We start from the raw sequence: 15,178 nt of genomic DNA on the forward strand, positions 1-15,178 counted from the left end.
GACTGACTGTTAGATGGGGTGCAATCCATAAATCTTCTCAAGAAATCATAAAAATAAAACTTTACATGCTTATGAATCTACATTGTTCTTATAACACTTCATGATTTAATAGTAGTCAAGTACAGTCAAACTTGTTGAGAGAAAACATTTCTTCATGTATTATTGAAGAATAAACACTGTTGTACTAGATCACTTTTGCCCTTGCCTTAGGTAAGCTCTTAGTTCAAGATGTACTGTGTTAAATTCCTGAAGATATATTTTGCATTCTAACTGCCTCGGTAGCCTACTGGTACAGCATCTGCTTCGAGTGCGGGAGGTAGTGAGTTCGTTCCCCAGCCGTGTCATACCAAAGACGTAAAAAATGATACTAGTAGCTTCCTCGCTTGGCGCTCAGCATTAAGAGGCTAGTGCTAGGACTGGTCAGCCCGGTGTCAGTATAATGTGACTGGGTGGGGTATCATGTCACGTGTCTATGGCGTGATATTCCAGTGAGGCAGCACTATAAAGTTGGGCATTGTGCTCACTGCTACAAGAAGACACCGTCGTTTATGACTGAAATTTTTTTGAAAAAGACATTAAACCCGAACACACACATATTTTGCATTCTGGTTTATAAGGGCCTGTTAGTTAATGTACGTAGCACTTAATTATGAAAGCAATGTAGCTTTACCCTGTTGCACATTCTCCCCTGTCTTGACTTCTTCAACCAGAATGTAATATCTATCACTTTCTAGCTGCTCTCCAAGTTTGATGTCATCCACTTTGATATGGATGCTGTCAAGTCTACAGCCTTTCTCGTCATACAGAACAGCCTGAAATGTGAAAAGCTAAATATACCATCAAACTAGACAGCTATCCTGATAATGGTGGGAAAAGTAACATTGTTCTTATGTTTATTCTCTCTATTAAGGCCTCTTAATTCATACCAGGCAAATAAAGAAATTTCAAAATTGGATTAACAATGAGGAAATTATGAACATTTCAGTATTTACAAACTGGCCACCATTTTTTTTAATGGCAACATGAAACAAGAGTTACTTGCCCGACTTAAATGGATACACGATTTCTAGAGGACCTAAAAACAATGCTGAATGCCAACTATCTAAGCTATAGGCTCTGAGGTTTGAGACAGAAACACTCTTGCAATTTTTCCTATACAAGTCTAAGTAAAACACAAGACCTTATTATACTGAGTAGAGTACAATTACACAATACTACATGCCAAATATCTAAGCTTTAGGTCTTGAGGTATTAAATAAGCAGATTTTTAAAGTTTTCCTTTCATAAATATAAGTGAACAAAAGGGTAGGCCAATCTTTAGCCCAGGGGCATGATATGAATAAACTTGGCAGAACACCATTAGTCAAGTGTGTGTTTGCGGATGGGAGTGGGGTGCGTACAAACCTTAATGTTTGTGAGGAATGTCGAGTGTAACTGGAGTGAGGGCAAAATACTGTATCAAGAAACTGATCTGAAAATGGGGCAGAGAGAAATGTATGTGGAGGAAGTATGTGTATGTGTAATGGGTAGAGATGCAGAATTCGAATGAGGGATACTAAGACATTCAATGAAGAAAAAACAAGCAAATTCAGTAAATTTATATCCCCTGCCAAATAGGTTGTTTTTTAGAATGAGGGGACTATATTTTGAAAGATACAATAATTAAAAGGCAATTACTCCGCAGTTAAAAGATCCTGATGAAAGCTGCGCCTAACCAACCAACACATAGTAATCTATATTTGTACAATGTTTCATGAAGATTCATCAATTGGTAACTTTGTTTTGTGAAAATTATATTAATTTAAAACAATTTAAGGGCAATAACTCTGCAGTTACTGAAGAATTCCTGATGAATGATGTGCAATCACCACTGCCCTTTAGTCATCTATTTTTGTGTTAAATTTCATGAATATCCATCAATTGGTTTCCTTTCTATGGGGAATTTATGGATTGTAAAATAATAAAAGGGCAATAATTTTAATATTACTGAAATGATTTTGATAAAATTGAGCTTGAATCACTGCCCTATAGTGACCTACCTTTGGATAAAGTTTTATGAAGATCCATCAATAGGTTACTCAGATACAGTCAAAAATCCCTACTGTTAACCAAATCATTGGGAAAAACTGCTTTAACTGGGTCAAGGGGGATAATAATGTGACCCTGACCTGTTAGCCACTGATCCAACAAGAGCACCGCCTTGCAGGTGCTGACGCTCATCTGATTTTTTTTTGTGTAATAGAAATATTGTCCTACCCATGATTTTCTAAGTCTAAAAAGGGCCATCATTCTTGCAAAAAGCAGGATAGAGTTATGTTTCTTGATGTTCAGTGTCCACTTATGATGGTGAAAAACTGTTACAAGTTTTAAAGCAATAGCTTTGATAGTTTATGAGAAAAGTTGACTTAAACATAATACTCAACCAAGAAAATGATTTTCTAAGTCCAAAAGGGGCAATAATTATTGCAAAAAGCAGGATGGAGTTATGTTGCTTGCTGTACAGGGTCAGCTTATGATGGTGAACAAGTGTTGCAAGTTTCAAAGCAATAGCTTTGATAGTTTAAGAGAAAAAGTTGACCTAAACATAAAACTTAACCAAGAAATCTGATATTTTCTAAGTCCAAAAGGGGCCATAAATCTTGCAAAAAGCAGGATGGAGTTATGTTTCTTGCTGTACAGGGTCAACTTATGATGGTGAACAAGTGTTCCAAGTTTTAAAGCAATAGCTTTGACAGTTTAGGAGAAAAGCTGACCTAAACATAAAACTTAACCAAGAAAACTGATTTTCTAAGTCCAAAAGGGGCAATAATTCTTGCAAAAAGCAAGATGGAGTTATGTTTCTTGATGTACAGGGTCTGCTTATGATGGTGAACAAGTATTCCAAGTTTCAAAGCAATAGCTTTGATAGTTTAGGAGAAAAGTTGACCTAAACATAAAACTTAACCAAGAAATCTGATATTTTCTAAGTACAAAAGGGGCCATAAATCTTGCAAAAATCAAGATGGAGTTATGTTTCTTGCTATACAGGGTCAGCTTATGATGGTGAACAAGTATTCCAAGTTTCAAAGCAATAGCTTTGAGAGTGTAGGAGAAAAGCTGACCTAAACATAAAACTTAACCAGGCAACGCTGACGCAGACGCCGACGCCGACAACCGCTCAAGTGATGACAATAACTCATCATTTTTTTTCAAAAAATCAGATGAGCTAAAAATCATCAGAGATATTCCTCACATAATACTTAGTAATTGTGTAAAGTTTAAAAGCAGTGGCTATTATATTTTCTGGCTTAAGAGCCTGGATTATGACCGCAATTAACAGAATAATATATCAAGCCAAAAAGGGGCTAAATCCAGACATAAAACTCCCAAGAATATGGTTGTCTACTTATGCTGATGGTGTAAACGAAATCTCATGGATAGAATCTATAAGCAGAGTTCAGTACAGAAGGGAAAAATGTAGTTGTGATAGTTGGACAGTCACAAACAGGGGCATATAACTCAATATAAAATATTCAGTTATGTAAGTCCTAATGATTTTTCATGGTGGGGAGTTGGTTAAAATGTAGACTGCTGCAGTCTGCACATCATCTCATCACCATCTGCTTTTATTCCAACTTTCAAGACAATACATTTAATATTTTTTAAGTTATGCTTTGGACACAAAATACAATAGGTAGATTTGACCTTGCTGAGACCTTGACCTATGACCTACCACCCTGATTCATGCACTCCGCACATCGTCTCATCACCAGCTACCTACACCCAAAATTTGAAGTCAAGACCTTGAATGGTTATAAAGTTATGCTCTGGACACAAATTATGACAGATGGACAGACGCACCCACCATCACATAATATGTCCCATTTTTCAAAAACGGGCAAATGAAAATATGCTATATCAGCATCCTAAAAAATAATTACAAGGTAAAGATAACTTATGTACAAATAAGTTAATTTTGTTTACTTTCTGGCAACAAAATCAAAACCATCTGGCTTAAATTGGTTCAGTCCTACAAACAGAAAAAATGTAAACAAACTAAACGAACTGACAATTGACATAAATATATCAACACTTACTGAAAATAGAGCTTTTTATCATAAAAGTACAAATATTGTGGGCGTAATAAATCATCATAATTTATAGACCTAAACCCATTTTTATAACTTTTATACAGATAAACAACTAAATTCTCAATTATTTATTACTACTACTAATCTATTTTTAGCCTTTTATAGAAATCTAAAAGACAGCTGTAATAAAACCACACAATTTCAAAGAGATTCATTATTTACAGACCATAAAACAATGTTCAAAATTAAGTTAAGATCTAGGCATTGGGCACCGGCTGTAAATTATCTATTCTTTAATGTAGCACTTGAAAAACATTCCTTATCTTGAAATTTTCTTTTTCCAAAGCAGTATTTCAAAGACTTGAAAAGCATCACTGGTACAACGTTATACGTCCACTCAACAGGGGGCATGTCATCGTATTTTTTTCTTAAAGAACAAAACGATAAAATTTCGATCACTCCTTTGAACCAATGCTGTGTCAATGACCAAGACTAGGCCGTAAAACACTGATAGTGCGTCAACGTGCTGACAGTTTTAAGTATTTAAACAAGATTGTTTAAAATGTGAACAGTTCAAAAAATGATTGTGTGACTGTGTGAGTCAGACACTTAATGAAGCAATACCTGAAGGCACTAACGTTAACAGCGATTATTATAAAATAATTTCGAAAAATATCGGATTTATATCAGATTTATATATAAACAAACCATTTTAGTATTTGTTCAAACATATGAACAAAGGCTATGTTTTGGATAAAACAACTGAACCAAAATGATGTAGGTACTGTAGAATATTATACTGATAAATTGTTTATTTTGTAAATTAGGTAAAAACTGCTAGAAACATAGAATACTTGTTATTCCTGTATATTAGAAATTTGAAAGAAAAAAATAGCAAAAAGAAGGGGAAAAAATCACCAAGTATATATAGAACAATTTCTAAGAACAGAAAGGAAAATATTCTTTTCCAAAGAAAATTACTTTGTTTCCAAAGTCTATTACTTCTATTACTTTGAGTTTTCTACAGAATAAATTGTCTTAAACATGATATCTGCCATCTTATTCATTCATACAGTGTTCAAAGTTAAAAAACAATATGATCATTTAAATTTCTTTTTAATAATTAGAACAATTTCGTTACAGTGTTTGATTATCAATATGTTTTTTAAGTTATTTAGAAAAGATATAAAAAGTTTAACAAATGTGTTTATAGAACTGTGTAATTTAAGAAAAAATCAAAGTTCAAAGATGTTTTTATACTATATTGTTGCCAAAAATCTATTAATAAATTAATGCTATATGAAAACATACACTACATTTTTTTTTTTGAAAGATTTATAATACTATTTAATTTCCATTTCAATGAAATGTTAATAATAAAAGCACTTTACAGTGTGCATTTTCCCAAGGTCAGAATTTGTCTGCAAATACCAAAGATAAACAAGACAATAACGCTTTCTAAAATGTGAACTGAAATATATATATAAAAAAAAATAACTAATACGGTCATCTTAATGCTGTTTTAGATAAAAATAAAATAAAATAATTTGTTGGCAAAATTAATCAGCTTATAAAGACTTACAGATGTAAAAAAAAAAGAGTAAAATTATAATACAACAGACAAATCAACAGACAAATTGTGTTATTTTTACATGTTAAACTTCAAATGAATTACAAATTTTAAGTATCCACTGGTGAAATTTAGAGAATACATTTTTCAGCATGTTTTCCTAAGTTGCAGATGCCTGACAGACCTTGCAGAAATAATCCAACTCTTCATTTTGCAAGTTATAACTTTGTTTAATCTTAAGTTTTTCCAAGATTATTTTCACTGCTGTCCAAAGAATTGAAAAAATCAGGTATAAATATAAACTAAATTCAATTTTAATGCTGTCAACATGTTTGGGTACTTTACTCAATAAATATTAAGGTATGTTTGTGTTTTGAAAGCTCAATATATTAGCTAAATTATATATCAAATTTTTGCCAAGGTGCAGACAGTCATGCTACTAAAGACTGTAACAGCTTGTTTTCTCCCAAAATTTGTTTGATTTCGTTAACAAACATAACTATGTAAGACATTTCTTTTGATGAGCAAAAATTCATTTAAACTCGAAATATTTCTTTGGATTAGGAATATTTTTTCTTAAATGGGAAAAATGGAGCCTAACTGGCATTGCAAATGTGGCTTACAGTCAGCCCTGTGGGCCAGATGGAAATAGAAAGAACTGTTTACAGGTATGGATCCGTACCTCTAGAATCTGTCTAGAAAAGACTATCAAGGATCATCTAAGAGTACCAACCTCCATTTTTCAGAAACTGAGAATTAATTAAGTCTTTAACTTTGCTGCAAATGAAAAATGAAGAAAATATTTTGGTTTAACAATATTCATTTTTCAAATGTATTACAAGCAATTCATACAATATACACACTACAAAATAATAGCTGTACAAAATAATAGAACAAATTACAAATGGCATTACTTATTGCTCACAGAATTGAGGAGAAAGCTTGGAGCTTATACTAATACCTCGCTGAAGGTCAGATAATGCTGCACTTCACTTACGGTGTTTCAAACATTTCAGTTATATGGGTTTAAACCTATATAAAACAAAAAATAAATATGTATAAAAGGAAAGGTTGATAATAAGAAATAAATGGAAACTTAGAATGAATATCTTGGCAAGCACGAGCAGCATACGTACAGTGATGATAGTTGCAATGATATCAGGTATAGCATATATATTGCTAGTTAAACAGGAAGGAGTGAAAGATGAAAGATGTAGAGAGAAAGAGAGAAAGGAAGGGTCAAGTTCCGGGTAGAAGCAAGTGTGGGTTTAGTGTTTGAATCGTTTGGTTTGAGTGATGTAGTCATGTACATGTTGAAATATAACCGTGTTTGTGTTGTTGTCAAGAGCGTTGTTTCCAAAAAGTAGAATATTTGTAAATTGGTGTATATTTGCTAAATTGTTTAAGAGGGCAGTTCTTTGATTTGTATATAGAGGACAGGACAGAAGAAAGTGGTTTGTATCCTCGATGACTCCACAATCACATAAAGTGCTATCAATGATGTTGTAGAGAAGAGGTGTTGTTTAAGAGAGCTGCAGTGCATGCGTAATCTTGCGTGTTGAATTGAGGCGTCTCTTTGCGTTGCTTTTGAAGAAAAAGTTTTAAACATTACCATAAAAATTCAAATATGATGGTAATTCGCAAAAGCACCATACATCAGCAAAAATCACCAATATTTCATCGCCATATATTACAATAAATAAATAAATAAATAAATAATAAATAAAACTTTCTTCTAATTATGGAATCTTCATGTACAATGAAGGAAATGAAGTATCCATCTCTAATCTTTTGACGATAAAACAAATGAAATAAATTTCTGTGGTTGAACTGAAAGTAAATATATGATATGAGGTGTTTGAATAAAAATACAATATAAACGTGAGCTGTATGTGCCTTTTCATCTCGTAGGATTTGTTTTTATCAATTTATTCGGGTTTTGTTGGGGTTTTTTTTCAGCTGATTTTCAGATATTATATTTTATCAAAGGGTTTGATTTGCTTATTAAATGGTCACTGAATGTAGAAAATCATATTACTGCTTTCATACAGTCTAAATTATGCTCTAAATATTAAAAGCCAAAGAAGGTCTGTTTCTGCCTGTTCAACTTGTTTTATTTGGGATTCCTGGGTTTCGAAAAAAAAATGTAAAAAATCAAGAGAACACCATTTATATTAAACTTCTTGGTGAATGCTGATTAAATCTAATGTAACATTTCATTTTCAAAGAAAATAAAGAGGTAAATAACCCATAATATCTAGTAAAAGGAGGTCTGTACTGCTAGATAATCATCTACACTACAGGCCTGTCCACACCTCTAGAATCAGATGCTAGACAACATCAAAAATCACTATCCTTAGATATTCCCAGTAGAAAAAGCCCTGATATAACTTTCAAAAAAGATAAATGACTGTTTTCTGAAAGAAAGCTCAAATAAAGCAATTGTTTTTTTATTTCAAAATCTACAGTTTTGTTGTAAAACTAATTTCTAGAAATACATTGTTCTTGATGTACTGATATTACAGTAAATTTGAATATTTGTGAAAGTCATCAAACAATTTAATATGACAGCCTTTTCGATATCTTTTAATATAGATAGACCACAGACAAAAAAGTTCAAATTCTTTCACTGTTTTAAAAAAAGATTTTAAGAGTTTCCTTAAGATATAAATGCAGAAATCACATTTTCAATTTATTGAAGATATTGATATTCTAGTTTACTAAAATACTGGCACTTTGTTCATCAAAACCTCACACATAAAATAATTACTGAGCTAACATAGCATCTTACAAGAAAAAAAAATTTTTTCCTATTTTTGATTCGAGTTTATTTGAATTTGCTGAAAATTATTTGAAACCAAGTACAATCCCACCTTTGTACCACTCCCACTGTGCTTGAGGCAACCATCATGCCAAGTTTTAGCTTTCTTCTGTTTTTGATGTGTGTACAAAACCTGAAAAACAAACTGGACAAAGTTCAACTTATTCTTCTAATACAATTTTTTAAAAGTCAAATTTGAATAAAGGGTAGGCTTTGAATTGAAAACAGTCTGATTTAAGGCTAAAATCTAGTTTAACCTTTTGATTGCTCACTTGCAACAATTGTGAACTTGAGTGTCATCAACAAAGTGCATTTTTATCGAGTGTATTCTGAGAGTAGTATATTGTGAATTTATGACTGTCATAATCGAGTAATAAAACTTAACTTCTATGTACTACTAGCCCTTTATATATTTTAAAGAAATTTCTTAAAATAATATTTTCCGTCAAACCAAATTCTTCAACTTCTGTATGCATGTAAATAAATGAATACACGCCAGGAGACATGTCCTGTCCCTAAAACTTAAAAGATAGGTAAAGATAGAATGTCTTTATTTCTTTTAGTTTCAACTGACATCTAAATATCCTAACTGACATTCTAGCCATGCAACACAATGTGCCAATTGCAGACAAGTCAGTCTTGTCACCTGTATGCTAAGTTTACCTTAACATTTCAGCATATCTCAAAGAAAATTAGAAAAAAAAAAAACATTATGGAAAATTACACATTGAAATTACACTTGCATAGAATTCTTTGGCACACCTGCAGACAAAATGTATCTAAGAAACAACAGATCCTTGAATGAATGCAGGAAATACTTAAGAAATGAAACTTTTTTTTTCAGTGTTCATGCGAAATGAACGACAGAATAGGATCGGCAAATCCATGAAAACCGAAAAAAAAAGTTTCATTTCTTATATTTACAATATTTTTCCTTTCCATTTGTAAACAAGATAATATTAAAAATTGCACATATTTTGTGGCATTTAACATTAAAATCAGCTTCCTGGCCATTCTGTGCACCAGACGGAACAACTGCGACGTCATCTAAGAAACGTTCTCCATGACTATACGCAGACATTGTCAAAACAGCGGCCGGTTATCACTAAGCAGCGATGACGTATCTTTCGCGCCTTTCCTTTTACTGTTCATACGAAATGAACGTCATAATTTTCAATGGAAAAGAATAGGGCAAATGTAAATATATACAGATGTATTAAGTTCCACTTGACAGTATTATTCAAAACAGTGGAACCAAAAGAAAAGTAGCTAAAAAGTATGGTGACTGCAAATTATGCAATATTCTGCAAGTCATATGAATAAAATCTAGTATGAGTACAAACTTAAAAGACTGAATAGCAAAGTCTCACAATGCTGTAAAAATGCACTTACTGTCAAGTTATCTAGTACAAACTAATTCTAATGTATGATATTCAAAGCATGAAGTATTATGTACACACTCTTTGCTATTTCATTTTTTTCACATTTGTTTCACATAACACCAGATGAAAATGATAGCACTCATAGTCTACATCGCTCAAACATTAATTTTCATACCTGAAATTTTGTGTACATTTTAACTTACAGGAGTGTCTCTGTCTAATTCATAGAAGTTAAAAACATTGAAAAAAGATATTTATTTGTGATAAATTGAACTGAAAAACAATGTACAGCAACTAAAACAGATATAATTATTGAACAAGAGCTGTCACTAATGGTGACAAATGCCCCCGCAGCACCTTCACCTTTGACCTGGTGACCCCAAAGTCAGGAGGGTTCGTGTACTCAATAAGTACTATCAGCATGTGAAGTTTGAAGGTCCTGGGTGCAGTGGTTCACGAATAAAGTGCCTTCATGCAAAAAGTTAACATTGTGACGAACAAACGAACTAACGAACGAATGGATGGACAGTTGAAAACTAATATGCCTCCCTTTGGGGGCATAAAAATAAAGTAGACATTAACAAAAAAATTACACCAGTTACTGAATAAGTGAATCAATTCTTTATTCAGAAGTTTATTTTCCCATCTTCTAGAAACAATTGCACCACTACTGTCTTTAAAACTAGATGTGATATACTTACAACAAATTGCTTTTCCATATCTATAATAGGTGAAACATTCTATGTTCAATTTGTACTATGTCATTTACTTCTAGGATTTGCAATGCACATTCTGAAAGAAAATACATGTCTGTAAGAAGCATAACAGAATGTTTTGTTCATACATATTATGTACAAGTGAAAACATTCCTTATCCATATTAATAACATACAACAAGAGCTGTCAATAATGGTGACAAATGCCCCCGCAACACCTTGACCTTTGACCAGGTGACCCCAACGTCAATAGGAGTCGTGTACTCAATAAGTACTATCAGCATGTGAAGTTTGAAGGTCCTGGGTGCAGTGGTTCGCGAGTAAAGTGCCTTCATGCAAAAAAGTTAACATTGGCCCCTGTGACTTTGACCTTTGACCTGGTGACCACAAAGTCAGTAGGGGTCATGTACTCAGTAAGTACTACCAGCATGTGAAGTTTGAAGGTCCTGGGTGCAATGGTTCGCGAGAAAAGTGCCTTAACATTGACCCCTGTGACCTTGACCTTTGACCTAGTTACCCCAAAGTCAGTAGGGGCCATGTACTTAATAAGTACTATCATCATGTGAAGTTTGAAGGTCCTGGGTGCAGTGGTCCGTGAGTAAAGTGCCTTCATGCAAAAAGTTAACACTGGCCCCCTGTGACCTTGACCTGGTTACCCCAAAGTCAGTAGGGGTCATGTACTCAAAAAGTACTATCAGCATGTGATCTTTGAAGGTCCTGGGTGCAGTGGTTCGCGAGTAAAGTGCCTTCATGGAAAAAGTTAACCTTGACCCCTGTGACCTTGACCTTTGACCTAGTTACCCCAAAGTCAGTAGGGGCCATGTACTTAATAAGTACTATCATCATGTGAAGTTTGAAGGTCACTGGCCCCTGTGACCTTGACCTTTGACCCCAAAGTCAGTAGGGGTCATGTACTCAGTAAGTACTACCAGCATGTGAAGTTTGAAGGTCCTGGGTGCAGTGGTCCTCGAGTAAATTGCCTTCATGCAAAAAGTTAACATTGCAACCAACGAACGAACAAACTAACAAACGGACGGACAGTTGAAAACTAATATGCCTCCCAATAATAATAAAAATAGGCCTAATACTACAAGCAAAATACAAGACAAAACTGTTTTGCTTTCACTGTTGGTATATTAATCACTGTTGTTTTTGTTGTTGTTTTTGTTTTGTTTTTTGCTAGGGGTTTTTGTTTTGAAAATTTAAAAAAGGTGTTTCATATGCTAAAATATTTATGGAAGTTAAACATTTTTTCGAAGTAAAACAGAAGTTCTGACTTCTAATCCCTACTATTAATAAAGGGATGAAAAGAAAAACAATTTTTATAGTTAATAAATGTCCACACACAGGACCATTCAGACTACTGTTTATCAGCAATATTTGATGTTCAACAATATTTCAACTTCTTAACCATAAAATAAATTGATTTTTAATATTCTAATTACAAACTTAGAGAGCAAAGTCATTATGAAATTTATCAAGTTATAATCACTGTTTGATCCATTTTATATACAAGAGATTTTTTTTTTTTCTTTGAATTGCTGATCAAAATACTAAGGTAAATATCATTCTGTAGGTCTCCACAAGTGGTTTAGAATGTTTTTGAAGTCAATTTTAAGGCCAAACGTTAGTTTCCACTAATGTAAAAAAAATATCCACAAAGAGTTAAAATTATCATAAAAAATTCATTCACAAAATTTTAATAAAAATCAAACTTGAATTTCTTTTCTTTCATTCTGCAGCGGAAAGTGGTGGTTACTTTAAGGCCCTATAGGGGTTGGGGGTGTCAAAAATGGCAGAAAATACAATGAAAAAATATTCAGTTTTTCTTTTTATATAAATTAAAAACTAATTAAGATATTTTGAAAATTTAAAAGTTCAAATTTAATACCACACTTGAAGTTCTTTAGAAATGTCAATGGTATTGTCTGATATTTAAAGAGAAATCCAGAAAAAAACTTGTTACGGAAACAGTGGATCATACAGAAAATTTTACATTTAAAAAATTATGCTAAAGAAGCAATTTAATTACAATAAGTCTGACAACGTCTGGAGAAACAAGGTAAAATTACAAATATAATTTTGTACATAAGTCCGATTATACTGAAAATGAACCAACAACATGGTAAACATAATGTACATTTTCAAATGGAACCTTATGAATAATAATAAATATTTCATTCATTATTTCAGATTAATAAATATTTCATTCATTATTTCAGATTTGAAACTGAAAGGAAGACAATGTTCACTGACATTGGAAAAAACTGCCATAGTCAACAAACTATACAAGCGTTCAAACTGATTACAAAAACGTTTTACAAAGGACCTTTTCTGTAAATCAGACTCATTTAGAACTAATTCTGACCATATGAATTTCATTATTCATGACTGCTACCTGGATGCCAGTGAAAACGTGAATGGCACAAGTAGAACAAGACAAAATAATAACTGACAATACAGCTAGTATGGTTTTCAGTGATCATCCTCCTATCCTTCGGAAGGACATTAGTGACACCGAATGGACAGATACCAAAGCTGTTCTTATAACCTTCATGAGCATTATAAATGTTTTCATGTTTTTGGGTAACACTTTATCTATAGTGGCAATTTGTTACACTAAAAAATTAAGACAACAAGTTTCGTATTGGTTTGTATTGAATCTCGCAGTGATCGATCTTATCATTTCTGTAACAGTTGTACCAATCAACACAGTGTGGGAATATTCTGGAACATGGCCATTTAGTCGCACCACTTGCGAATTTTTCACATTTGCGGACATTTCCTTTAGCACAATATCGGCATATTCTATTGTTCTTGTTTCTATCGACAAATATGTGTATATAACATACTCTATTCATTACTATGATAAAATGACAAGAAAGATTGCTTTACTCTTGATAGCAGGAGTTTGGATAATGGTATTTATATTTGCAATGGTGTCAATCTTAACGAAGGTCGGGACTGATGATTATTTTGAAGACCATTTTTTGGTGCTTCCAAACAACACAAATATCTGTATATTTGTAATGACTGATGCATATGTCCTTCCGTCAGCCGTATTTAGCTTTTTCATACCATTTTTAATTTTGTGCTTCACTAGTTCAAGAATAACTTGCATTGCCAGCAAGCACATCAAAAAGATACATACAATAACAATATCCATAACAGAAACAGATTCTGAATCAACTCGTACTATAGACAAGGCTAGACCTCGCAGACACACTGTCATTGGAGGATCAGACTCAAACCCCCCTGTGAAAACAACAAGTTTTAGAAAAGTAAGTTCAGAAAAAGACATTTTCAGTACAAAACAGAAAAATCTTGCACCAATGCAAGGCAATACAAACTTATGTGCTAGCATAAAAGAGACTACTGAAGTCAATGAAGCAAAAACTTCACACCAAAGTGGCATCTCAGAAATAGAACAAACCCAGGACAGAATGAAAACTGAAGCAACTGATATAAATAAAACTGATAGGAAAATTTCACAACCGCTGGGAAGCACAGAACCAAAGCATGTTAAGGAATCAACCACAAATGTTAATACTGATTTTAATGGAACAAAAAATCTAGAACAAAGTGATAATCCAGAACTGAAAAACATGGGTGAATCTAATGAAACCTCGAATGAGGCAAAAATTACTTATGCAAAGTTTAAAGAGCATACTGATAACACTGGTGGTTCTGATTCAAGGTTCAACAATCAGGGTAAAGACAAGAAAACCCTAGCGGAATCCGATCCTGATGATAAGCAACAAAATTTGGATATTCCGGCAACAAGGGGTCGAAGTGAATCAATGCGTTCATATAAGTTAAGACAGTCTGACAGCATCAAGAGTGTGTTACGAAAGACATCTCCATATTGTAAACTATTTGGGACAGTAACTATTGTGATAGCATGTTTTATTTTGATGTTTGCACCATACAACATTGCTACAGTTATAGATGTGCCATGTCACTGTATTGAACCTTGGGTATATGAAGATGTTCTTGCAGTTTTGTATTATATGCATTCACTTGTTAATCCATACATTTATATGGCAACTGATAGAAAATACAAGGCTGCTTTAAAAATCCTTTGGAAAACTGTGATAACAAAATTAAGTTGTACATTTTTTAGAATGTAAAAATATAGTATTTGCACAGCAAATAAAAAAGTGATTTCATACTTGAAGTGTTATTTTAGCTTCATTTTGTACATCTTATACTCTAAAATTTGCGATATTACTGCAATTTAATTTTTTTTAAAAAGTAAATTTTAATGTAAACGAAGTCAGCCTATAGCCTTAACATAAAAGTTCTTGGACAAAACCCAGTAAAAAGTTTTCAACTGCTTACAAAATCAGTAGTTGAACTAGAGGTTGTTTTTTATGAAAAACATTATGTTGCCCACCACTTACCATGCAGAAATGGTAAAACGCCACAAATAAGGGGCCATAACTCCAGGGAATATCAATGAACTATAACATTCAACAATATACACAACTTGGCTTGGCAGTGGTAACTCCTGTGAAGTCTGGTGGAATTCCAACCAGTGGTAAAGGAGAAGTAACACAGCAAAGAATTTGACAAATCAAGGGTCATGACTAGACCATAACGATAATATGCAACACTATG

At 33.0% G+C, this 15,178-nt stretch overlaps 2 protein-coding genes across 3 annotated transcripts in view; one reads left to right on the forward strand and one right to left on the reverse strand.

Annotated features, from left to right (window-relative positions):
• Positions 1–647: 647 nt before the first annotated feature.
• The window catches only part of LOC123563459 (protein ZGRF1-like), a 28,586-nt gene continuing 14,055 nt past the window's right edge, over positions 648–15,178 (reverse strand). The window contains exons 2-4 of the mRNA XM_053524743.1: positions 10,545–10,635; positions 8,514–8,594; positions 648–812 (exon numbers count right to left, since the gene is read on the reverse strand). Of these exons, the coding sequence (XP_053380718.1) occupies positions 648–812; positions 8,514–8,594; positions 10,545–10,562 (264 nt within the window). The 5' untranslated portion in view covers positions 10,563–10,635. The remainder of the gene's footprint in view (positions 813–8,513; positions 8,595–10,544; positions 10,636–15,178) is intronic.
• LOC123563457 (alpha-2B adrenergic receptor-like) lies at positions 4,553–14,729 on the forward strand. 2 transcript variants are annotated; one of them, XM_053531949.1, is made up of 2 exons: positions 4,553–4,851; positions 12,781–14,729. In XM_053531949.1, exon 2 carries the CDS (start codon positions 12,979–12,981, stop codon positions 14,686–14,688), a length of 1,710 nt encoding a protein of 569 aa, XP_053387924.1. In that variant the 5' UTR covers positions 4,553–4,851; positions 12,781–12,978; the 3' UTR covers positions 14,689–14,729. The 2 variants fall into 2 exon arrangements, with proteins under 2 accessions (XP_053387924.1, XP_053387918.1); XM_053531943.1 differs by having other exon boundaries at positions 4,553–4,847.

This window comes from Mercenaria mercenaria, chromosome 2 (genome assembly GCF_021730395.1).
Source record: "Mercenaria mercenaria strain notata chromosome 2, MADL_Memer_1, whole genome shotgun sequence".
In the NCBI taxonomy this organism is placed as follows: domain Eukaryota; kingdom Metazoa; phylum Mollusca; class Bivalvia; order Venerida; family Veneridae; genus Mercenaria; species Mercenaria mercenaria.

Coding starts and splice junctions, on each gene's coding strand:
- LOC123563457 (XM_053531949.1), top strand. CDS start 12,979: ATGGCACAAGTAGAACAAGACAAAATAATAACTGACAATACAGCTAGT.